The sequence below is a fragment of the Meles meles genome, chromosome 5, assembly GCF_922984935.1.
Source record: "Meles meles chromosome 5, mMelMel3.1 paternal haplotype, whole genome shotgun sequence".
Classification (NCBI taxonomy): domain Eukaryota; kingdom Metazoa; phylum Chordata; class Mammalia; order Carnivora; family Mustelidae; genus Meles; species Meles meles.
Genome location: NC_060070.1, coordinates 54,425,136 through 54,444,688, shown reverse-complemented (window position 1 = coordinate 54,444,688; position 19,553 = coordinate 54,425,136). Strand labels below are relative to the sequence as shown.

General features: G+C 39.3%; 1 protein-coding gene across 4 annotated transcripts in view; it reads right to left on the bottom strand.

The window, feature by feature from the left end:
- FILIP1 (filamin A interacting protein 1) overlaps nt 1-19,553 on the bottom strand; it is a 190,871-nt gene that overhangs the window by 63,200 nt on the left and 108,118 nt on the right. For all 4 annotated transcript variants that reach the window (XR_006818368.1, XM_046005740.1, XM_046005741.1 and 1 more), the window contains exons 3-4: nt 11,532-11,705; nt 4,010-4,188 (exon numbers count right to left, since the gene is read on the bottom strand). Coding sequence is in view for 3 of the 4 variants with exons in the window: in XM_046005740.1 (XP_045861696.1) it covers nt 4,010-4,188; nt 11,532-11,705 (353 nt within the window). In the remaining variant the exon portion in view is untranslated. The remainder of the gene's footprint in view (nt 1-4,009; nt 4,189-11,531; nt 11,706-19,553) is intronic.

Here is a 19,553-nt window from a genome sequence, read left to right as displayed (position 1 = left end):
CTGGTCTCACCAAATATCTGAATTTGGGTTACTTATCAACACCTGCTAAGGATCCAGCATTCCTGGGTCCCTTTTGTTATCTTTAACCATTTTTTCCGCAGGAAAAGAAAAACTCTAGCAGGATAATTACTGAGGATGAAGCCGAGATGCTACCCCATGGGGAAAGTTCCCTAGTTCAGCACCCCTCCCTTCACCCCACTACCCCCAGATGAAAAGCTGTCTAGGGCGGAGACCGCCGGCAGAGTTGCGTGGTCAGTGCCAGAAGCTGGATGAGATTATAGGAAGCAAACCACTCAGCTTATCTCAAGTCTCACTTTCTTGACTTCGTTTACTCACGCTCACAGTAGAAACAAAGGGAAATGTCTCTGAAGTAAAGTTCTTGGCTTTCCCCCCTCCCCCGCAAAAGGGACTTTTCTGGAGAAGGGGAGGGAGGGCAAAACAAAGAAGGAAACAAAGGACTTGAAACAGTGTACAGGAGGACTCCCACTGGCGCTCAGAAACGCTGGCTCCGAGTTAGGTGCGGCCCCGCATCTCCTGCAGGTGCTGCCAAAGCTGGGAGCTCCCGGAGCCTTGGCTGAGGCCAGAGGGACCTTGTGCAGAGGGGCTCCCTGGTGACGTGGCCACGGGAAAGAAAGCCTCAGGGTCAGCAACTGCCAGCCCCCATAGGTAGATCTAATTATGACCGCTTACTTCAAAAAGAGGATTTAACCCAAAGCAGATTTAGCAGGGCAGTTTCCAAAGGGCAGCAGGAATCCCGGGCTTGACCTTTGAGAAAATCCTATAGGCTTCACTGCCCCCTAGGAACTCAGCAAGCATGTCACAGTGGACTCCTCAGATCGTAGAGAAATTTAGGGCTGCCATCTTGAGTTGTCAGAGTCCTAGTGGGGGTGTTTAATTTTAGCAGGAGGGTGTCAGGCTGGGTGTGCCCACCGCAGTGTGTGCACTGGTGGTCAGTCAGAGGACTGATCTGGGGGAAAACACTGACAGTAAAAAAATATAAAGCCCTCAAGTATAACCTGTTAAGTCAAAAATACTATTTCAAAACCTTAAGGTGGTTTGATATATGAGCAAGCATCAAAGTTCTCCTAGAGAATTCTTATATAAAACAGGAAAGTTTGCTGATGTATCCCAGTAGTGCTGCTGATCAAAATACCAGAAGCATCTTAAGATAATTCTCTTTTAATTTTTACTTTGATTTTAAAAACCTACACAGCACTTCGCTCAGGAGAAATGGTTGCTGGAGTTGTTTTAGTAAAATCAAACAACTCCAAAAGGGTACAGAGGATTGGAATTGTTCATCTAGAGTTGATCAACAAGAAGTAAGTAAATAAACACATCTGGGACGGGCTTATTGTAGAATATAAAAGTACTTTGTGAACTATAAAGCTCTCCATCATGTGTTATTATTTCAATTACTCTCACGGAACACAGAAATTAGGAGGACAAAAAAAGAAAGGAAAAGAAACAGCCTGGATAAGTAGTCTCCCAGCTACACACCTCATTCAACTGATGAATCACTGACCTTCACCTCAGAAACGAATAATCCACCATATGTTAATTAGTAGAATTTAAATAAAATTTAAACATAAATAAAAATAATTAAACCAACAACTGTAAGTGAACTGGTGCCACCTCAGGCATTTAGCTTATGTGGGAAACTGTAGAAGAGACAGGTGTGTCTGGTTCTGAACCACATCATATACAGCATGACTGGAAAACAATTGATTCACACAGGTGTTCTTTAAAATTATTTGATTTCAGATCTTTTAGGAATTCACTATCAAATAAACAGCTGCTTTTTTACTTGACCACGTTCTAACACAGAACCCCTAACTAGAGGGCTATTGTAGACATTCATAATTTACACTGTCACTAAAACCTTGTTTGCAAGATCTGTGCTTGAGGTTGGAAGGTTCACAGAGACTGAGGGAGTGGAGCTTATTCTCAGTGCTTGGTTACCCCCATAATATCAAATTAGACCATTGTTCAAACACAAAGCTGATAAACCTTAGCTTACAGGAGCAGAAGACAGGCCTAAAGAAATAAAGAGTATCATACATTACACTCCAACAAGCAAAGAGAACTTTGTTCTCCTTTCCACTTCTCCTTCCCCAAGGGATGTGCCAAGTCCAACAATAAGTAAAAATTACCAATAATTTTTTAAACCTTTAACAAAAACCTGTGCTGTTTCATGCTTTTATTTACTCTTACTATGACACCTTTTTCTTATAAGCAAATTAACCTCGGAATACCATATCTCTTTCTTATAACTAAATAATAATAAAGCTGGGATTACTAAAGCTGTTCCCAAGTGGCTCTTAATTTGCAAGTCCTAAACACAGAAGCAGACACGCTTGGTAACTCAAAGCATGAGGATTGGATGTCACTGGTTTCAAAGACTGTGGAATTCACAGACATAACGATTCAGCAGAGGAAAGAAAAGGGAGAGAATAAGCTGAAAAGATGCTGAACAAAACTGGAGATTATAGGAGAGTTAGTTACAAAGCTTTTCAAGTTGGAGTCTCGACTTCAAACATGGCGATGCCAGGTCTGAGAGAATTACCTGTCAGGACAGATATCAGTGCTCAACATGCTGAGGTTTTATTTGGGGTTGTTTTGTTATTGCTTTTTTACACTGAGTTTCCAGAGTTATGTAACCCTTAGAAAGCAGGTAGATCTAGTCATTTAGTAATTTATATACAACCAAGTATTAAGAGTTTCTGTTGTGGTATTAAGAATGAATAGGATTTATTTTAGAGATACCACCTCACACCAGTCAGAATGACTAAAATTAAAAATTAACAAGTCAGGAAATTACAGATGCTGGCGAGGATGTGGAGAAAGGGGAACCCCCCTCCACTGTTGGTGGGAATGCAAGCTGGTGCAACCACTCTGGAAAACAGCATGGAGGTTCCTCAAAATGTTGAAAATAAAGCTACCCTATGACCCAGCAATTGCACTACTGGGTATTTACCCTACAGATACAAATGTAGTGATCTAAAGGGGCACATGCACCCGAATGTTTATAGCAGAAATGTCCACAATAGCCAAACTATGGAAAGAACCTAGATGTCCATCAACAGATGAATGGATCAAGAAGATATGGTGTGTGTATATATATATATGTGTGTGTGTATATATATATATATATATATATATATATACACACACATACACACACACACACAATGGAGCACTATGCAGCCATCAAAAGAAATGAAATCTTGCCATTTGTGACCACATGGATGGAACTAGAGGGTATTATACTTAGCAAAATAAGTCAATCAGACAACTGTCGTATGGTCTCCCTGATATGAGGAAGTTGAGAGGAACATGGGAGGTTAGGGGGTAGGAAAGGAATAAATGAAACAAGATGGGATCAGGAGGGAGACAAACCATAAGAAACTCTTAATCTCACAAAACAAACTGAGGTTTGCTGGGGGGAGGGGGTTAGGGAGAGGATGGTGGGGTTATGGACATTGGGAGGGTATGTGCTATGGTGAGTGCTATGAAGTGTGTAAACCTGGTGATTCACAGACCTGTACCCCTGGGGCTAATAATACAGTATATGTTAATAAAAATTATTTTAAAAAAAGAATGAATAGGATTCATTTTAAATAGTTAAGATTACTGATTTGTCAACCACTTATTCAGGAAGTAAAAGTAGATTATTTTCCATTGAAGGAAATTAGTAGAGAGGCTTTTGGAATGTAGGTGCTTCATTGATCTTATATAAGCTCCTTGGGTTTGTTTTCAGCTGTATGGCTTTATGGTCTCAACTTCCTACAGGGAATTTGGGGTACCCAAACATATTCAGATGGACAATAGCAGGTAAAAGTCTGTCTCACTTTCTACAAGCCATGCAGGTCAGAAACCACTCAGAAATGGGAGTCAGAACCTGGGCACCCATCTGTGGTATTCCTGGGCTAAAGTGGGCTCCCTGTCCAGAGGGTCAGAGATGAAAGGACGGCAGGCATCTCCGTGCGGCTCATGGCATGGTGCACATTACCTCTCCCGCTCCTGCTCCAGCAGGTTGGTGAAGTCGTCGCTCTTGTTCATGTAGTCGGTGTGTTTGTGCTTCTCACTCTCTAGCTCGTACACTGTGCGTCGGTGACACTTCTCAGCCAGCAGCAGCTGCTCTAGCATGCGCCGGTACGTTTCCTTCTGTTTTTCCTCAAGTCTGTCCAGCTGGGTAAACAAACATGGGAAAGAGCTTAGTAGTTCATTTGATTTGCATAGGACTCAAAATATTATATTGGTCTACTGATTTATTATCCGAAGGAGAGAACATTGGGTCTGGTGTTCTCTGCCATCCCCCATTCCCTCATTTTGTCTAGGCCAGCTGGCTTTCTACACTTGCCCTAATAAGGCTATAGTAACTTCTGGCCTTCTGGCCCTTTTGCTGTGAGCAGGTGTCCTGGTTCCTAAGCTTTTGAAAGAACAAGCTCTTTCACTATTTCTGTGACATGGCACAAAACCCTATACTTAGAAAGAGGACGACAGCCCTCCTCATCTCAGAAAAATTAACAGCTCAGCATGTACCTGTACCAAACTTCTCCCCTGGGAAGTCATTATCAACATCACAATCTTTTTTTAAGACTTGCAGTTCCATGCACTTCTAGGAAAAGTATAGGAAGTCTCCACAGTCCCCTCTCTTCAAGAGATGCTAAATATAGGGAGGATTTCAGGACTTACAGAGAGCAAGTATCTCAGACTAAAAGAGATTCTGTCAAATATTATTGTAGGACTTCTTTTTAAAAAAAGAATTTATTTATTTGAGAGAGGGAGAGCGAGAGAGCACCCGTGGGTGGAGGAGAGAGGCAGAGGGAGAAGGAGAGAATCTCACGCAGACGTGCTGCTGAGTGGTGAAGACAATCACAGGGCTGGGTCTCACAACCCTGAGATCATGAACTGAGCTGAAATCAAGAGTAGGATTCTTAACCGACTGAGTCACCCTATTATAGGATTTTTGTGCCCATTTCTCTGACCAGGCTAGAAGATCTTTAAAGAATGCCTTGAGGGGTGCCTAGGTGGCTCAGTGGGCTGAAGTCTCTGCCTTCAGCTCAGGTCATGATCTCAGGGTCCTGGGATCGAGCCCTGCATTGGGCTCTCTGCTCAGCAGGGAGCCTGCTTCCTCCTCTCTCTCTGCCTGCATCTCTGCCTACTTGTGATCTCTGCCTGTCAAGCAAATAAATAAAATCTTTTTAAAAAATTGTCAGGCACTACACAGACTTAAAAAAAAAAAAAAGAATGCCTTGATTGTGTTTTGTTTCTAGTGCCAAGCACAGAGCCTGGAGCAAAGTAAGTAAGTGTTCAGTAAATGTTTGTTCAGGACCAACTCTCGCAATATTGATAGTTCCCTATCCTACTGTCCTCTTCAAACTGTAGTTCAAGGTTTCTCAACTTCAGAACTATTGACATTTTAGGCCAAATCATTCTTAATTTTGGGTGGCTGTATTGTGCATGGGAGGAGGTGTGGCAGCCTCCTTGGCCCCTGCCCCTCTCCCAGGTGCCAGTAGTACGACTTCCAACTGTGATAAACCTACCCTCAGATGTTGCCAAACGTCCTTTGGAGGGCAAAACACTTTCACCACCCCCCACTCCTAACTGAGAACCATGGCTTTAGTTGAAACATATTTAAAATCCATTCTCAATCCACAGTCTACTTGCTAAAACTTAATGGGGATAATTCCACACGGTATCAGCATCAGAGCTTTTTCCCTGGGTTCTCCATGTTTGTCCCTCAGTCACAGGGAAGTCCAAGGTTCCCTCTACAGTTGTGTGAAGTCTGTAGGGGGTGTATGTGGGGATCATTTCTGGGCCTCCAAATAAAAGAGATACAGCCTACATAATCCTCAGTGTTTCTGACCAGATCTCTGTCCCTTTGTGTAAGAGCCAGTGACTACACAGAATGGTAGAGAAGCCCAGGTTGACTCGTGGCAAATAATATTTGATACCATTAGGGATTGGCCAATTGTACTTTTAAGTGTTCTGATAAATTTCTGTAGTCTTAAAAGGACAGCTTATATAAGAGGTTTCCTTCATTGGAATATCTCTCTATTACAAACTATTCTCCCCAGTAACTCTTCCATCTTTCTACTATGTGATTTTCATCATATATTATAGAATTTGTCAAACATTTCTAAAATATATCATCATCATCATCATCATCTTCACCATCAATGTAGAAAGAGCAACTCTTTCCCTTTTTCGATCCTTTCTATTTTATCATGAAGTAGGACCCACTTTTGAAAGTATTTGGAAAGCAGCTTCTGCCTATTTCTTCGTACCCTCACCCCTCTGAGAAGGAGGGGTGACTTATTTGAAAGTTGTAACCCAGCAATTGCTCTACTATGTATTTACCCAAAGGACAAAAAAAAAAAAAACAAAAAAACACTGATTCAAAGGGGACACATGCACTCCTATGTTTATGGAAGCATTATCAATAATAGCCAAATGATGGAAAAAGCCCAAGTGTCCATCAACTGATAAATAGATAAAGAAGACATATGCACAGTGGAATATTACTCAGTCATCAAAAAGAATGAAATTTTGCCATTTGCAGCAATATGGCTGGAGCTAGAGTCACATGGACTCATTTCATCTAATATGAAATGAAATAAATCAGTCAGAGAAAGACAAATACCACATGATTTCACTCCTATGTGGAATTTAGGAAACAAAACAGATGAACATAAGGGAAAGGAAAAAGAAAAAAGAAAGTTATATTTGGAGTAGGGAACTAGGCATAAGCAGCTCAGCCTTTTCATTTCTTATTTTTTGACTTTGACATAAAATGGTACACTGTGCTCTGAAGGCCCAAATTCTCCTTCAGGTGGTTTCTCCAAAGTCTTGGAGGGAAAGCAATAGAAAGCCCAGTAGTATTCATTTATCTATTCAGACCAGTAATAAAACTAAATGTTTTAACTCATATATCCTACTCCTGCAGTTACCCTCAATCCCTTCGAGGAACTCCGGAAGGGAAGATGGGGGCATTATTAACTGAATGGCTAAGATGCTCAGAAAAAAAGACATTGTGAGGGTATGTGGAGAAAAACAGCTCATGTTGATATGAAGTGTTCTGAGGCAGCCCAGATCAAAGGTAGACCTTAGCTTTAGTATGTCCTGTCTATGGGGACCTTTGAGGTTTGTTGTTCTCAGCAGCTACAGTCCTGGGGCCCACCCACTGGAGCAGCTGCTGGGGTCTCAGTGGCCATGCTCCCCTTAGCTACACTAGCACTGCTTGACCCCAGCACTGATTATGGAATCAGGAAGACAGTGTTTTTAGCTCTTAAGGCAAGGAAAGAATGGTGTGCACACTGTTTTTCACATAGAACTGCAGGCCCAGACTTTAAATGCAGAGGTAGCAAATTCCTCTTTAGCAATAAAGCATTCATGCCTGAGGATCTCGCTTTTAATTTTAAATTCTAGATGTAAGAACCAACATAGGTAGCAAGCAATCAGCTGTACGAGACCCTGTTCCTTGTTATTTTGTTTGGAACTACATAGAGCTCCCAGGAGAGAACTTAGGTAGGCTAACCTCTCTCTCTTGGATCTTTGTGACTTGTCTAAAGCCTCTGAAGACCACCTCCCATAACAATGGGCTCTGTCAATTCATTAATCATGTACACTGTGTCCATGACTTTTGGTTTTCGGGATCCAAACTGTGGCTCCATCACTGAGGAACAGTTGCCTTTATTAATGAATAGTGAAAGTGAAATGGGAACCTGTTACTTTAGAAATACATCTCCCACTTGGACAGAGGTGGAAGGAAAATTAAATGAGATCGTTGTAACACCGAAGGCCAAAAGGAGAATATACCTGCAAGTCTTATTCTACTAAAGCAAGTTGATAGAGAAGAGGCTTAAGGGTTTGAGGTGGAGAGAAATGTCAGCATGTTTTAGACAAAAGAATCATGGTTTAGGAAGTGATTTTTAGCTCTGTATCAGCAAAAGGCTAACTGGAGAAATATTAAGAGATTTAGGGAGAGAGAGATCTACTGAAACTAAATTTAATCTAAGTCTGCTAAAGAGGAAACATAAAGTCTTAAAGACTAAACTGGACTTACACAAAAGAGAAATGGATCTAAGTACTCTTAAAAATAGGGCTATAAAGAAGGGACATATATTAGTCATTAGTGAATCAAAATGAATGACCAGAGGACGTAGAGAAAGGCAAGCACAGAGAACAGAGCCATGCGAGTCCCCCCACGAAAAGGGTTGGGATCCAGAAAATGTCTGGGGAATGTGCTGTAAAACTGCAGGTAGTTCTTCATGAGATCAGTTGGGAGCCATTCTCTTGAAGACTGCAACCATTACCCAAGGTCGATACATAACATATAGACAGATTTAAGAATTAAATTCTGAGAAGATCAAGGTAGAACATTTGAAGCATTATTTGGTGAGATTCAGGGCATCAGCTAAAATAGATGGGTCCTGAGAGAACACATTTGAGAAACTTGGAGATGTAGAGTTTGAAGGAAAGATGAGACAAACATCAGGGGATTCAGGCAGGACAGTAACATAAACAGCTCAAACATGGATAGAGTGAGATGAGAAAAGACTCATCTATCAGAGAGGATTATCCAACTCAAGGATATGAACGTAGGTAAGAATTGTCTTAAACAAAGGATCCTCTTAGCAGGCTCATAACTCCTTGATTTTACTTCTATCACTGAGGGAGACCATATAAAATAGAACACAGAAGGTAACTTCCCCAGACTGATAGAAATCCTGTGGTAATTAAAGGATTTTCTCTACCTGCCTTCCTTCCCTTAGACATTGCCTAAGTCTCTCCTTTGGTCTCCCTAAGAGTAACATGGGCCTGCATTATGCTGAGTCATTTTGCTTGAGGTAAACTGGCCTTTTCTTGTATTTTTAATATTTATGCATGTGAGGTTGGTATTATGATAACTGTGTTCTAATAATTCTTTAGACTCTTCGATAAAAGGGGGATGGGGGAACTTAAGATATATTAGTTAAACTTTGAAAATGCTTAAGATTGGGGTGCCTGGGTGGTTCAGTGGGTTAAAGCCTCTGCCTTCAGCTCAGGTCATGATCTCAGGGTCCTGGGTTCAAACTCCGAATTGGGCTCTCTGCTCAGCAGAGAGCCTGCTTCCTCCCTCTGTCTCTGCCTGCCTCTCTACCTACTTGTGATTTCTGTCAAATAAATAAATAAAACCTTTAAAAAAAAAAAAAGAAAGAAAAAGCTTAAGATTAAGATCCTTCTGGCTAAGGCTAAGCAGAAGAAGAATTTGGGAAGGAAAGATACTGAAATCTTGATTTCTTCAGAATTTTGCTAAAGAATTATGAACTTTCATATCCTGGACTTTAATTCACAAAGAAGCTCAGGGAGATTTAATATTTGCTGCTTAATTTCTCCTCAGACATTTGGCAAGGCAGAGGGGGTCCACCACATGAGGTTCATTGCCGAACCTCTGATGAGTTCTATTGGATAACCTAGCTGGGCCTAATTTGGTATGGAAATTAAAATGAGCAGTGACTTTTGGGCTTGAGATGCAGCATGGCTTCTAAGAATAAGAGCTATACTATTCACTCATGGTCCCAAGAGGCTAATGCAACAGTGATTGTATTGGGACCGGTCCTCATGAAGTCAGAAGAAGGACTTCTGCTCCTGGGTAATGACAACTTGATTGTTAAGTCCAAAGGGTTAGGAAACCCCCAATTTGTAGATGGTAGAAGATAAATCTTTTCTCTTTCTAGCATTCTATTTTTCTCACAAAGCAAGACCTTACTATTTTGTCAGTATGGGAAAAGTAGCTTCTGTCCTCCTCTCTACCTCCACACTCTCTCCTCCCCAAGTGAGGAATACTCTTCAGATTGTGAGTTGAGGGGAGAAAGAAACCAAAAGTCATGTTTAGCTAAGCCAGTTCTAAAAGGACCACCCACAGTGTGGGTGTTTTTCTGCTCTGCCCCTTTGTCCATGAGATAGGAACACTTGGGTTAGGCCTACTTTCTGAAGGTAGGTCAGAAACTCCTTTCTTTGTGTACTTTCCATAGAGCTCACTGGGTTAGAGGCAGTGCTTTCGAGCAAAAGTGTGTGCTTTCAGACCCACCTCTCCTTTAAGGGGTCATCCCAAGCTCTAACTTGAGAGAAAAGAATTCGGAAACCTAAATGGTATCATTTATCCAAACTGAGTTCTCCGATCCAGGGGGTTATCATAAGAATATTTAATGAATATTTTGACCTCATTATGTCTTTCACTCCTCAAACCCCTCCAAGTTTGGAACTGATTAAAGGTATGAGTGAATATCACAATATCACCCAGCAAATGCCATGGCTAGTATTTGGTGAGTACTCGATATATACCAGACACTGTATTAAGAGCTTTATGGGCATTGCTTCATTTAATTTTTACAACAGCTCTAGGAGATATGTATTGTCATTACTTCCATCTGACAGAGAAGGAAGTAAGGTTAGGGAGCTAAAGTGATCCGCCCAAAACCATAGGCAGTTGGTAACCGTGGCTCTCAGACATGCAAGTGGATCCAGCCAGTTGACTGCATCCCATCATAAGTCATCTCTTAACATTTTAGGCAAAGATTAAAACAAGAGCTCCAGCTATTCCTTGTTGCAGAAATTAGGATAATTACAGGACCATCAGTGTGCTGTGAATACTGTCTAAAGTGGATCTTATCTGAGATCTGTCAAAATAAGCTTCTACAAAGGCTTGACATACGATAATATATTATCTTTTATATTATGTCATTATTTTTCTATTATGATAAATTGCTTCATTTTTAATTTGTACTAATTTCACGTCTCTGAATTTTTTTTACGTGAATTCTGAAGTCAGTATGGGTAATCTAGCAACTGTTTCCCTAATTCAGCCTCAAACTTCTACTAAAATGTGAGAATACTTCTTTTAACATGTAGTCTCATGAGAAATTAATAACATTGCAGATAGTTCCTAACACAATCTTATAGAAAAGTGATTAAATATAATCCTATTAGATTTCCTTTCATCTTAAAAAATTGCCCTAAGCATTTTGCCTCAACTACTGTATTTTAGCTACTTACATGAGACCATTTTAACCGTGACAGAGTCTGTAATATACAAAAACAGTCCCTTTATAAATATCAATAATAAAATAAATGTTCATCAATACAACATCAATAATCCATTTAATTTCAGGCAACCGCTTTGATAATGATCCTGACAACTCAATGCCAAAACTGATGACTGCTTCAAATTTTTACACATCATCTCCTAGAGAAATAAAAGAATAACAGACTGCAAGAGCATGTAATTAGTGTAATCACATGAGAAATATATTGCAGGCTTTAAGTATTTTTAAGGAAATACTTCCAAAATTCTTATCATTGCAATGTATCCATTGTAATTCATGAATTATTTCATTACACTTTAATTCTATACTAGAATTTTCATAAAAATTTTGATAAAAATTTTGCCTTTGAAAGAAAATGTTAAAGCATGGAAAATGGAGAATATGAAGCCATCTCTCGGAGGTACCCTTACATACGGGAACTTGCTGATGTCATATTTTTACCTCTGAAATTGGTTTCTCATAGACATCTTCTCCTATAGACTTCTCCTGGGCCAGGATGGCATCTCGGTGCAGGACTCGCAGCACTTTCTCTGGCTCTGCAGACCCGTAATGAGCCTCTAGAACCTCGGGCTTGGTTTTCTCTGTCTTCAGCATGTGGATCACATCTTCCCTGGCCTGTGGTAGAATGCGGCAAGGTCAGACGGTTGACAACGTAAATCATATGCCAGCCTCACAAAATCAACACAAAGCTTATTGAACACATTCCCATCTCTTCGGGGCTATTGGCAAATTCACTGGGTATTTTGTTCTTATTTTCTATCAAAAGCAGATTGGCAAGCAGATACTCTGCTTCAGGTTGCTAGGAAGCAGGCAAGCAGAAAACGGATTTGTGCTAATATTAACTACATAAAAATTGCTTTATCTAAGTAGAAAAGATTCTGAGCACTTTCGAATCAAGATAACGTGGGGCACTTAGCCTGTTTCACTGTACATGAGGTCAAGGAAAATTTAAAGTTTTCTGTTTATGCTCTCAAAGAAGTATTCAAATCTAGTTTCCCCATCCTAATTATAACCCTATGTGTAATCGACAAAACAGCCTTTATTAGTGAGTTCCTATTTTCCATCAAGTGATTCAGTTTATACAGAAACACATAGTTGGGAACTCACATGGTGCTGGGCTGGGCTTTTCGATCTAAGGTATTCACACCAAAGGTGAAATGTTATAGGAGTTAAATTTCAACTCCTATGACATCCAGACTACCAATCATATGAGCCAGGTTGGTGGGGTCAGTGTTGTTCTTTTGGTTTCTCAGCAAAACTTCAGCACCTTGTTGAACTCTTGAGAAAATCACCTGTTTATAGGTTTTACATCATATTGACTACTGATCTCATTACATAATGGATGTATCACTACTAAGTGATGAATTTCCTAGTTATGATGGAGCTAACATTTGGTCAATGTACTCCCATCTGGTCATATACTTGTTTTTCCGGTACTGGTGATGGGTATGAAGTATCCGGACCTCATGCCAGCTTATACCAAAGAATAACCTGGTGGGTAAGAGTTGCAGTCTATAGCAATAGAATAGCGTTTTCCCCTTTGTTATGCTAACTATGGATTTGAAATTATAAACCTGGCTCATTATCATGGTATTCCAAACAAGGGAGCTAATTAGTTAGCCTTAAGACAGGAGCATTATAAAGTTTGTCTTTCTTGAGGTTTATCACTTTTATTGCTTTTTCATAGTCTTCAAATTACTCTAATTCCAGATGGCTAAAGACTATTATGGAAACGTCAATAGACTGGAATTTGCAGATTTTTCCCCCGGTTGACTCTGCCACATTTGCATGTGCTCATTTCAAGACAAAAATTGGAAAATATTAATTTTGAAGAAATAGAAGTTCAGAATTAGCAAGAAAGTTAAAGTCAGAAAATAATTTAATGGAAAGGCAATGTGTTTCCATGTAGAGTGAAAGAACATAAGTATAGACACAGTACCAGGCTATCTTGTACAGTATCTTTGTGCAGCTTAGAAAAAGGTGCTTACTTCCTCTAGGAGACACGGTCTGAGTCAGAATGCTGCTTACGGAGCAAGGAAAGAAAGGGCTGTATTTCAGCCCCTGTCTATCCCCTCTCCCAGACACCCTTGGGCAAGCCATAACTCCATTCTGTAGATGGTGGCCCTGTACTGAAGGAGCCTAAGGTCTGTCATTGGTTATTTGTTTTCAGGCAAATAATATAAATAAGGAGATTTTAGAAATGTAAACAGGTAGCTATTTCAGTTCAAAAGTTTAAGCTCTGTTGTTTTAATTAAGTGTAAATATTGTTAGTATCTATCTTCTTGACCAAATATTCTTAATAAAGAATTAGGAAAACAGTTTCTTTTGTTCCAACTGATATGAAACACATTCTTCTTCTCTCCCTAAAAATGTGCTTGTGCTTGAGTTGTATTAACTGTGATATGCTACATATACCACACATTCCATTCTTAGTTTAATTACTCTAGACACGATATGAAACACATTCTTCTTCTCTCCCTAAAAATGTGCTTGTGTTTGAGTTGTATTAACTGTGATATGCTACATATACCACACATTCCATTCTTAGTTTAATTACTCTAGACACTAATTACCAAAGAAAAAGAGGCTATGGTGGTATAACACTGGGTATTATATATTTAGAACCGCACTATTCCTCATGAACTTACTAGAAGCTTTTTCATTGCTATAATAATAATCCTGGAAGGAATACAAATGTTGCCTATAAATCACTAGTATTTGACGTAGTTTAATATAGTAAATCAATCATTATTATTGTGGTGCCTTTTAAATCAATGAGTTAATGAAGTGACTCTAATCATAATAAATTTTTTAACTAAATATATGATTCAATCTAGGTAAATAAGGTCCTACGTTTTGGGGATAAAACCACTTTACACTTCCATTTTAAGAAACGTCTTAATTTTTTTAAAGATTAATTTATTGGACAGAGTGTGTGTGCAGGGGGAGGGACAGAGAGAGAAGGAGGGAGAAGCTTGAGCAGACTCCATACCGAGCACACAGCCCGCTGCTGGTTCCATCAGGACTCTATAAGATCACAACCTGAGCCAAAACTAAGAGTCTTAACCCACTGCGCCACCCAGGCGCCCTGAAACTTCTTAATTTTTATATAAAAGAATGAAATGTAAAATGTAAGAAGGTTCCTGTCCCGTCCTTAAACATTACTGTTTTCACATAGAAGTTTCATCAGAAGAAAGGAGTTAAATTCTTAGAGTGATGTAGCGATGCTAGGTAGACTACTGTATTTATATATATGTAAAAGGACTCAGAGGGAAGAATACATTGAAGAGGACTCTAGAAAAGAGAGAGAAAGGGGTCCATAAATTGTTCAATTTATTTAGTCCTGATGATGAAGAGAATAAATATGAGATTAGGGTATAAAAACTGACAGGGAAGGGTCACATTCTTCTATTCCATCCTACAAGTTCCTCTTTATGCCAAGAGAGACATATGGAAGCTAAGAACAAAGATGTTCTGCAAAACTGTAACTGCACCAGATGGAGCAAGGGGTTGTCTCAACCGGCAGCTTAAGGAACTGATTAAAAACATATGGGGGGGGCGCCTGGGTGGCTCAGTGGATTAAGCCGCTGCCTTCGGCTCGGGTCATGATCTCAGGGTTCTGGGATCGAGTCCCGCATCGGGCTCTCTGCTCTGCAGGGAGCCTGCTTCCTCCTCTCTCTCTGCCTGCCTCTCTGCCTGCTTGTGATCTCTCTCTCTGTCAAATAAATAAATAAAATCTTTAAAAAAAAAAAAAAACAAAACATATGGGGGCAGCAAAGAGCTACTCTGCAAAGCACAAGGCCAACAGGTGAGTGTGTGATTCATCTTATAAAGTCAACAGAGGGTATCTGGGCTTTGCTGGGAAAGCAGGGAAATGGTGGAGGAAGTGGGAAGAGGGGTAAGGCAGAATAAGAAGCAGAACAGGTGGAGTCACAACAGGTGGAGCAGTTTTAAAAAAAAGAGTTAAATCCAATCATTCATTCAATAAATATTTGTGCACATTCACTGTGGGCAATGCATTGTGTTCAATATTGGAGATATAACTGCATCCACAGAGAATAAAGCCTGGAAGGATATGAACAAATAATTGAAGTCTTAGGATGGAGGAGATACAGGGGGCTAAGAACTCCATCTAAAAATATACTTGACTTGAATCTAAGGCTAAGGAAAATCTTCACAGAGGAAGTGACCCAAAAATCTCACAATGAGTACTTGAGCCAGAGAAAGATGGGAATTAGGGTGAGAGTGTTCTTGGCCAAGGGAAAACTGTAAGCAAAAGCCAAACAGATGTAGATGCATGGGCTGGAAAACATGAGGCTGGGGTGATAAATAATGGACAACTCATTAAAAAGTCTTGTAAACCAGGTATTGAGCTTGCATTTTCTCATGGAACAGCTAGCAGCCTTGGAATTTTTAAGCAGCAGGACTGGGACATGGTCAGGTTTGTGTGGTGGAAAGGTCATTCATTTAGCCTGTTAAAAACGTACAAATTCTGAATCAACAAATGAAGAGATATTCCCTGCTCATGGACTGGTATAACAAATGTTATTAAAATGTCTATCCTACCCAAAGAAATCTACAGATTTAATGCAATCGTTATCAAAATACCAACAGCATTTTTCACAAAACTAGAACAAATAATTCTAAAATTTGTACAGAACCACAAAAACAAACAAACAGACAAACAAAACCAGAATAGCCAAAGCCATCTTGAAAAAGAAGAACAAACCTGGAGGTATCACAATCCCAGATTTCAAGATATACTACAAAGCTGCCTTAATCAAAACAGTATAATACTGACACAAAAATAGACACAAAGATCAAAGGAAGAGTAGAGAACCCAGAAATAAACCCACACTTATATGGTCAATTAATCTATGACAAAGAAGACAAGAATATGTAATGGGAAAAAGGTAGCTTCTTCAACAAATGGTATTGGGAAAACTGGACAGGTATATGCAAAAAAATGAGACTGGACCACTTTCTTATACCATACACAAAAATAAACTCAAAATGGATTAAAGATAGAAATGTGAGACCTGAGACCATAAAAATCCTAGAAGAGAGCACAGACAATAATTTCTCTGATGTTGGCCATAATAACATTTTTCTAGGTATGTCTCCAGGGGTAAGGGAAACAAAAGCAAAAATAAATGATTAGGACTACATCATAATGAAAAGCTTCTGCACAGTGAAGGAAACAATCAACAAAACTAAAATGCAACCTACTGACTGGGAGAAGATATTTGCAAATGATATATCCCATAAAGGGTTAGTATCCAAGATATACAAAGAACTGATACATCTCAACACTCAAAACCCAAATAATCCAATCAAAAATAGGCAGAAGACATGAACAGACATTTTTCCAAAGAAGAAATCCAGATAGCCAATAGACATACAAAAAGATGCTCAATATCACTCATCATCAGGAAAATATAAATCAAAATTACAGTGAGATGTCACCTCATACATGTCAGAATGGCTAAAAATCAGCAATACAAGAAACAACAAGTGTTGGCAAAGATGTGGAGAAAAAGGAAACTTCATGCACTATTGGTAGGAATGCAAAGTGTGTGGCCACTGTGGAAAACAGTATGGAATTTCCTCAAAGAGTTAAAAACAGAACTACCCTATGATCTGTTAATCACACTACTGGGTATTTACCACAAAAATATAAAAATATTAACTCAAAAGGATATATGCACCCCTATGTCTATTATAGCATTATTTGCAATAGCCAAACTATGGAAGCAGCCAAAGTGCCCATCAACAGAAGAATGGATAAAGAAGGTATGGTATATAGGGGGACCTGGCTAGCTCAGTCAACAGAACACCCAATTCTTAATCTCATGGTCATGAGTTCAAGCCCCACATTGGGCATAGAGTCTACTTTTTAAAAAGGCGTGCTACACACACACACACACACACACACACACACACACATTGGAATATTATTGTCATAAAAAGAATGAAATCTTGCCATTTGCAGCAATATAGATGGATCTAGAGAATATAATGCTAAGCAAAATAAGTCAGTCAGAGAAAGATAAATTCCATATGATTTCACTTACATGTGGAATTTAGGAAATAAAACAAACAAACAAGGGAAACAAATAAAAAACAGAATCTTTACTTTTTTTTAAGATTTTATTTATTTATTTGACAGAGAGATCACAAGTAGGCAGAGAGGCAGGCAGAGAGAGAAGGGGAAGCAGGCTCCCTCCTGACCAGAGAGCCCAATGTGGGGCTCAATCCCAGGACCCTGAGGTCATGATCTGAGCCGAAGGCAGAGGCTTTAACCCACTGAGCCACCCAGGCGCCCCCGAAAAAACAGAATCTTAACTATTGAGAACAAACTGATGGTCACTGGAGGGGAGGGAAGTGGAGAAATGGGTAAAACAGGTCAAGGGGAGTAAGAGTGTACTTATCTTGATAAGCACTGAATAATGTATAGAATGGTTGAGTCACTATATTGTATGCATGAAATTAATATAACACAGTACATCAATTATAGTGGGATAAAATAAAATATCTCTGCAGATGATTTTAAAGCACAGCTGCACTTAGAAACCACTGCTTTAGGACAGATAGACCAATTCAACACTAAAACCACTTAAAACATCTGCTACATGTTAGCTTAAGCTTCCAGGTAGGGTCATCTAATTCTTAAGCACTTGCTTGACCCAGTGGTTTCTCATGTTTTCTCTCTGTTATCAGTTTCACTGATTGTTCTTCACCAAGGAATCATAATTACTTCACACCAGCAGCCTAAACCAGGGGAGTCCCTGGAAACCATTAGAGGTGTTTGCCAGTTCTGGGAAATGAGGGTAACCAATTACCCCAGTTTGCCTGGGACTAAGGAGCAGGGCTATACAAAGCTGGACTTTTGAAAATCAGGACAGTCCCGGGCACACTGGGAAGAGTTGGTCATCCTAGGACAAAGTGGTGGACAGGAGAGGACGGGAGACTGGATAATCCAATATGTCCCTGTATCTAGCTATTGGCAGCCATAGGAGGCTTACTATATACTGAGGTACTGAATTTCAGTGACAGTGTTTCTAAAACAGCTTTCTTTAAAGCCAAAATGCCATTATTGATGATTATGCCTGGTGACAGGTTCAACTATTTTTTAAACTTGTGGGATTTTTCAATCTTTGGGAAAATGCATAATAAGCTGGAAAGAATGCTTAGTTCTTACGCACATGTGACATAGTTTTCCCACACTTCTAAAATGGGTATGTATATGATTCTGTAAGGACAGGATAAAATCAAGCTAAAGAAGGTATAGCTTCCTGAAGTACTACACTTACTTGAAGACTTGGGGTGAGTGGGAAGGAATTTATAACTTTTTCAAAAATTAATACAGTTTTAGTGGCACCTGTGTGGCTCAGTCGTTAAGTGTCTGCCTTCGGATCAGGTTGTGATCCCAGGGTTCTGGGATGGAGCCCAGCGTTGGCAACGGGAAGCCTGCTTCTCCCTCTAGCACTCCCCCTGCTTGTGTTCCCGCTCTTACTCTCTCTCTCTCTGTGTCAAATAAATAAATAAAACATTAAAAAAATTAATACAATTTTAATATTCACTTTAATATTTAGAACTTAGAAGTTCCTAAACACTCTTGCTTCTTTGTATTATTTCGTTAACTACCTAAATATAACTATGGCAGTGAGCCAAGGATCCTTAGAAAAGATGGTCCTGGATGACAAAAGCATGCCCATTCTGCTAATGCTTTCCTACTTTGGCAACTCCATTCAATGTTCTGTATCTATTTAGATAAGGAAATTTGTTAGTTTACTTGTCTCTCTTTCTTAGGCTGTGAGCTGCTTTGAGGATAAAGATGTATCTACAGTGTCTACTAAAAGAATGCCTGCTCATGTAATAGGAACTCAGTAAATATTTGTTCAAATAAGAAGGTAAAATTAAATGATGTGAAGTCAGAGAAGCATAAACTGTCACTGGAAATCTCAGAACAACCTTAACTATGTAACCTTGTTTAAAAGAGTTAAACAATTAATTACATTTTGTGAACTTCTACTCTTTCATCTGACGTATTTGTCTATAATTTAGGAGTCACTTTGTTCTTCTTAAGTTTACTACAAAAAGAAAATATGTAAACGGGATAAGGGAAAAACAGTACTTTCTACCAGAATGTTGCAACAGGAAATGGACTATCTTTAAATCTAATACAAATTGAATTATATTATTTACTCTTGTTAGGTAAATATAAATACTATAATATATTGGAAGAAAAAAGCTATGTAATTTATGATGATATTAGCTATTACTACAGGAATTAAATCCATTTTTTTCTCCTGAATTTTAGAACACAAAGTTAACATGATTAGTAACACAACCATGTACAAGGAGAAGATTCAAACATAGTTAGTTTGAAGGGCCAATAGTGGTAAAAATGTGTCTTTTGATCTCTCCGGAACTTCTTTCCATAAATATATGCTCAATAGT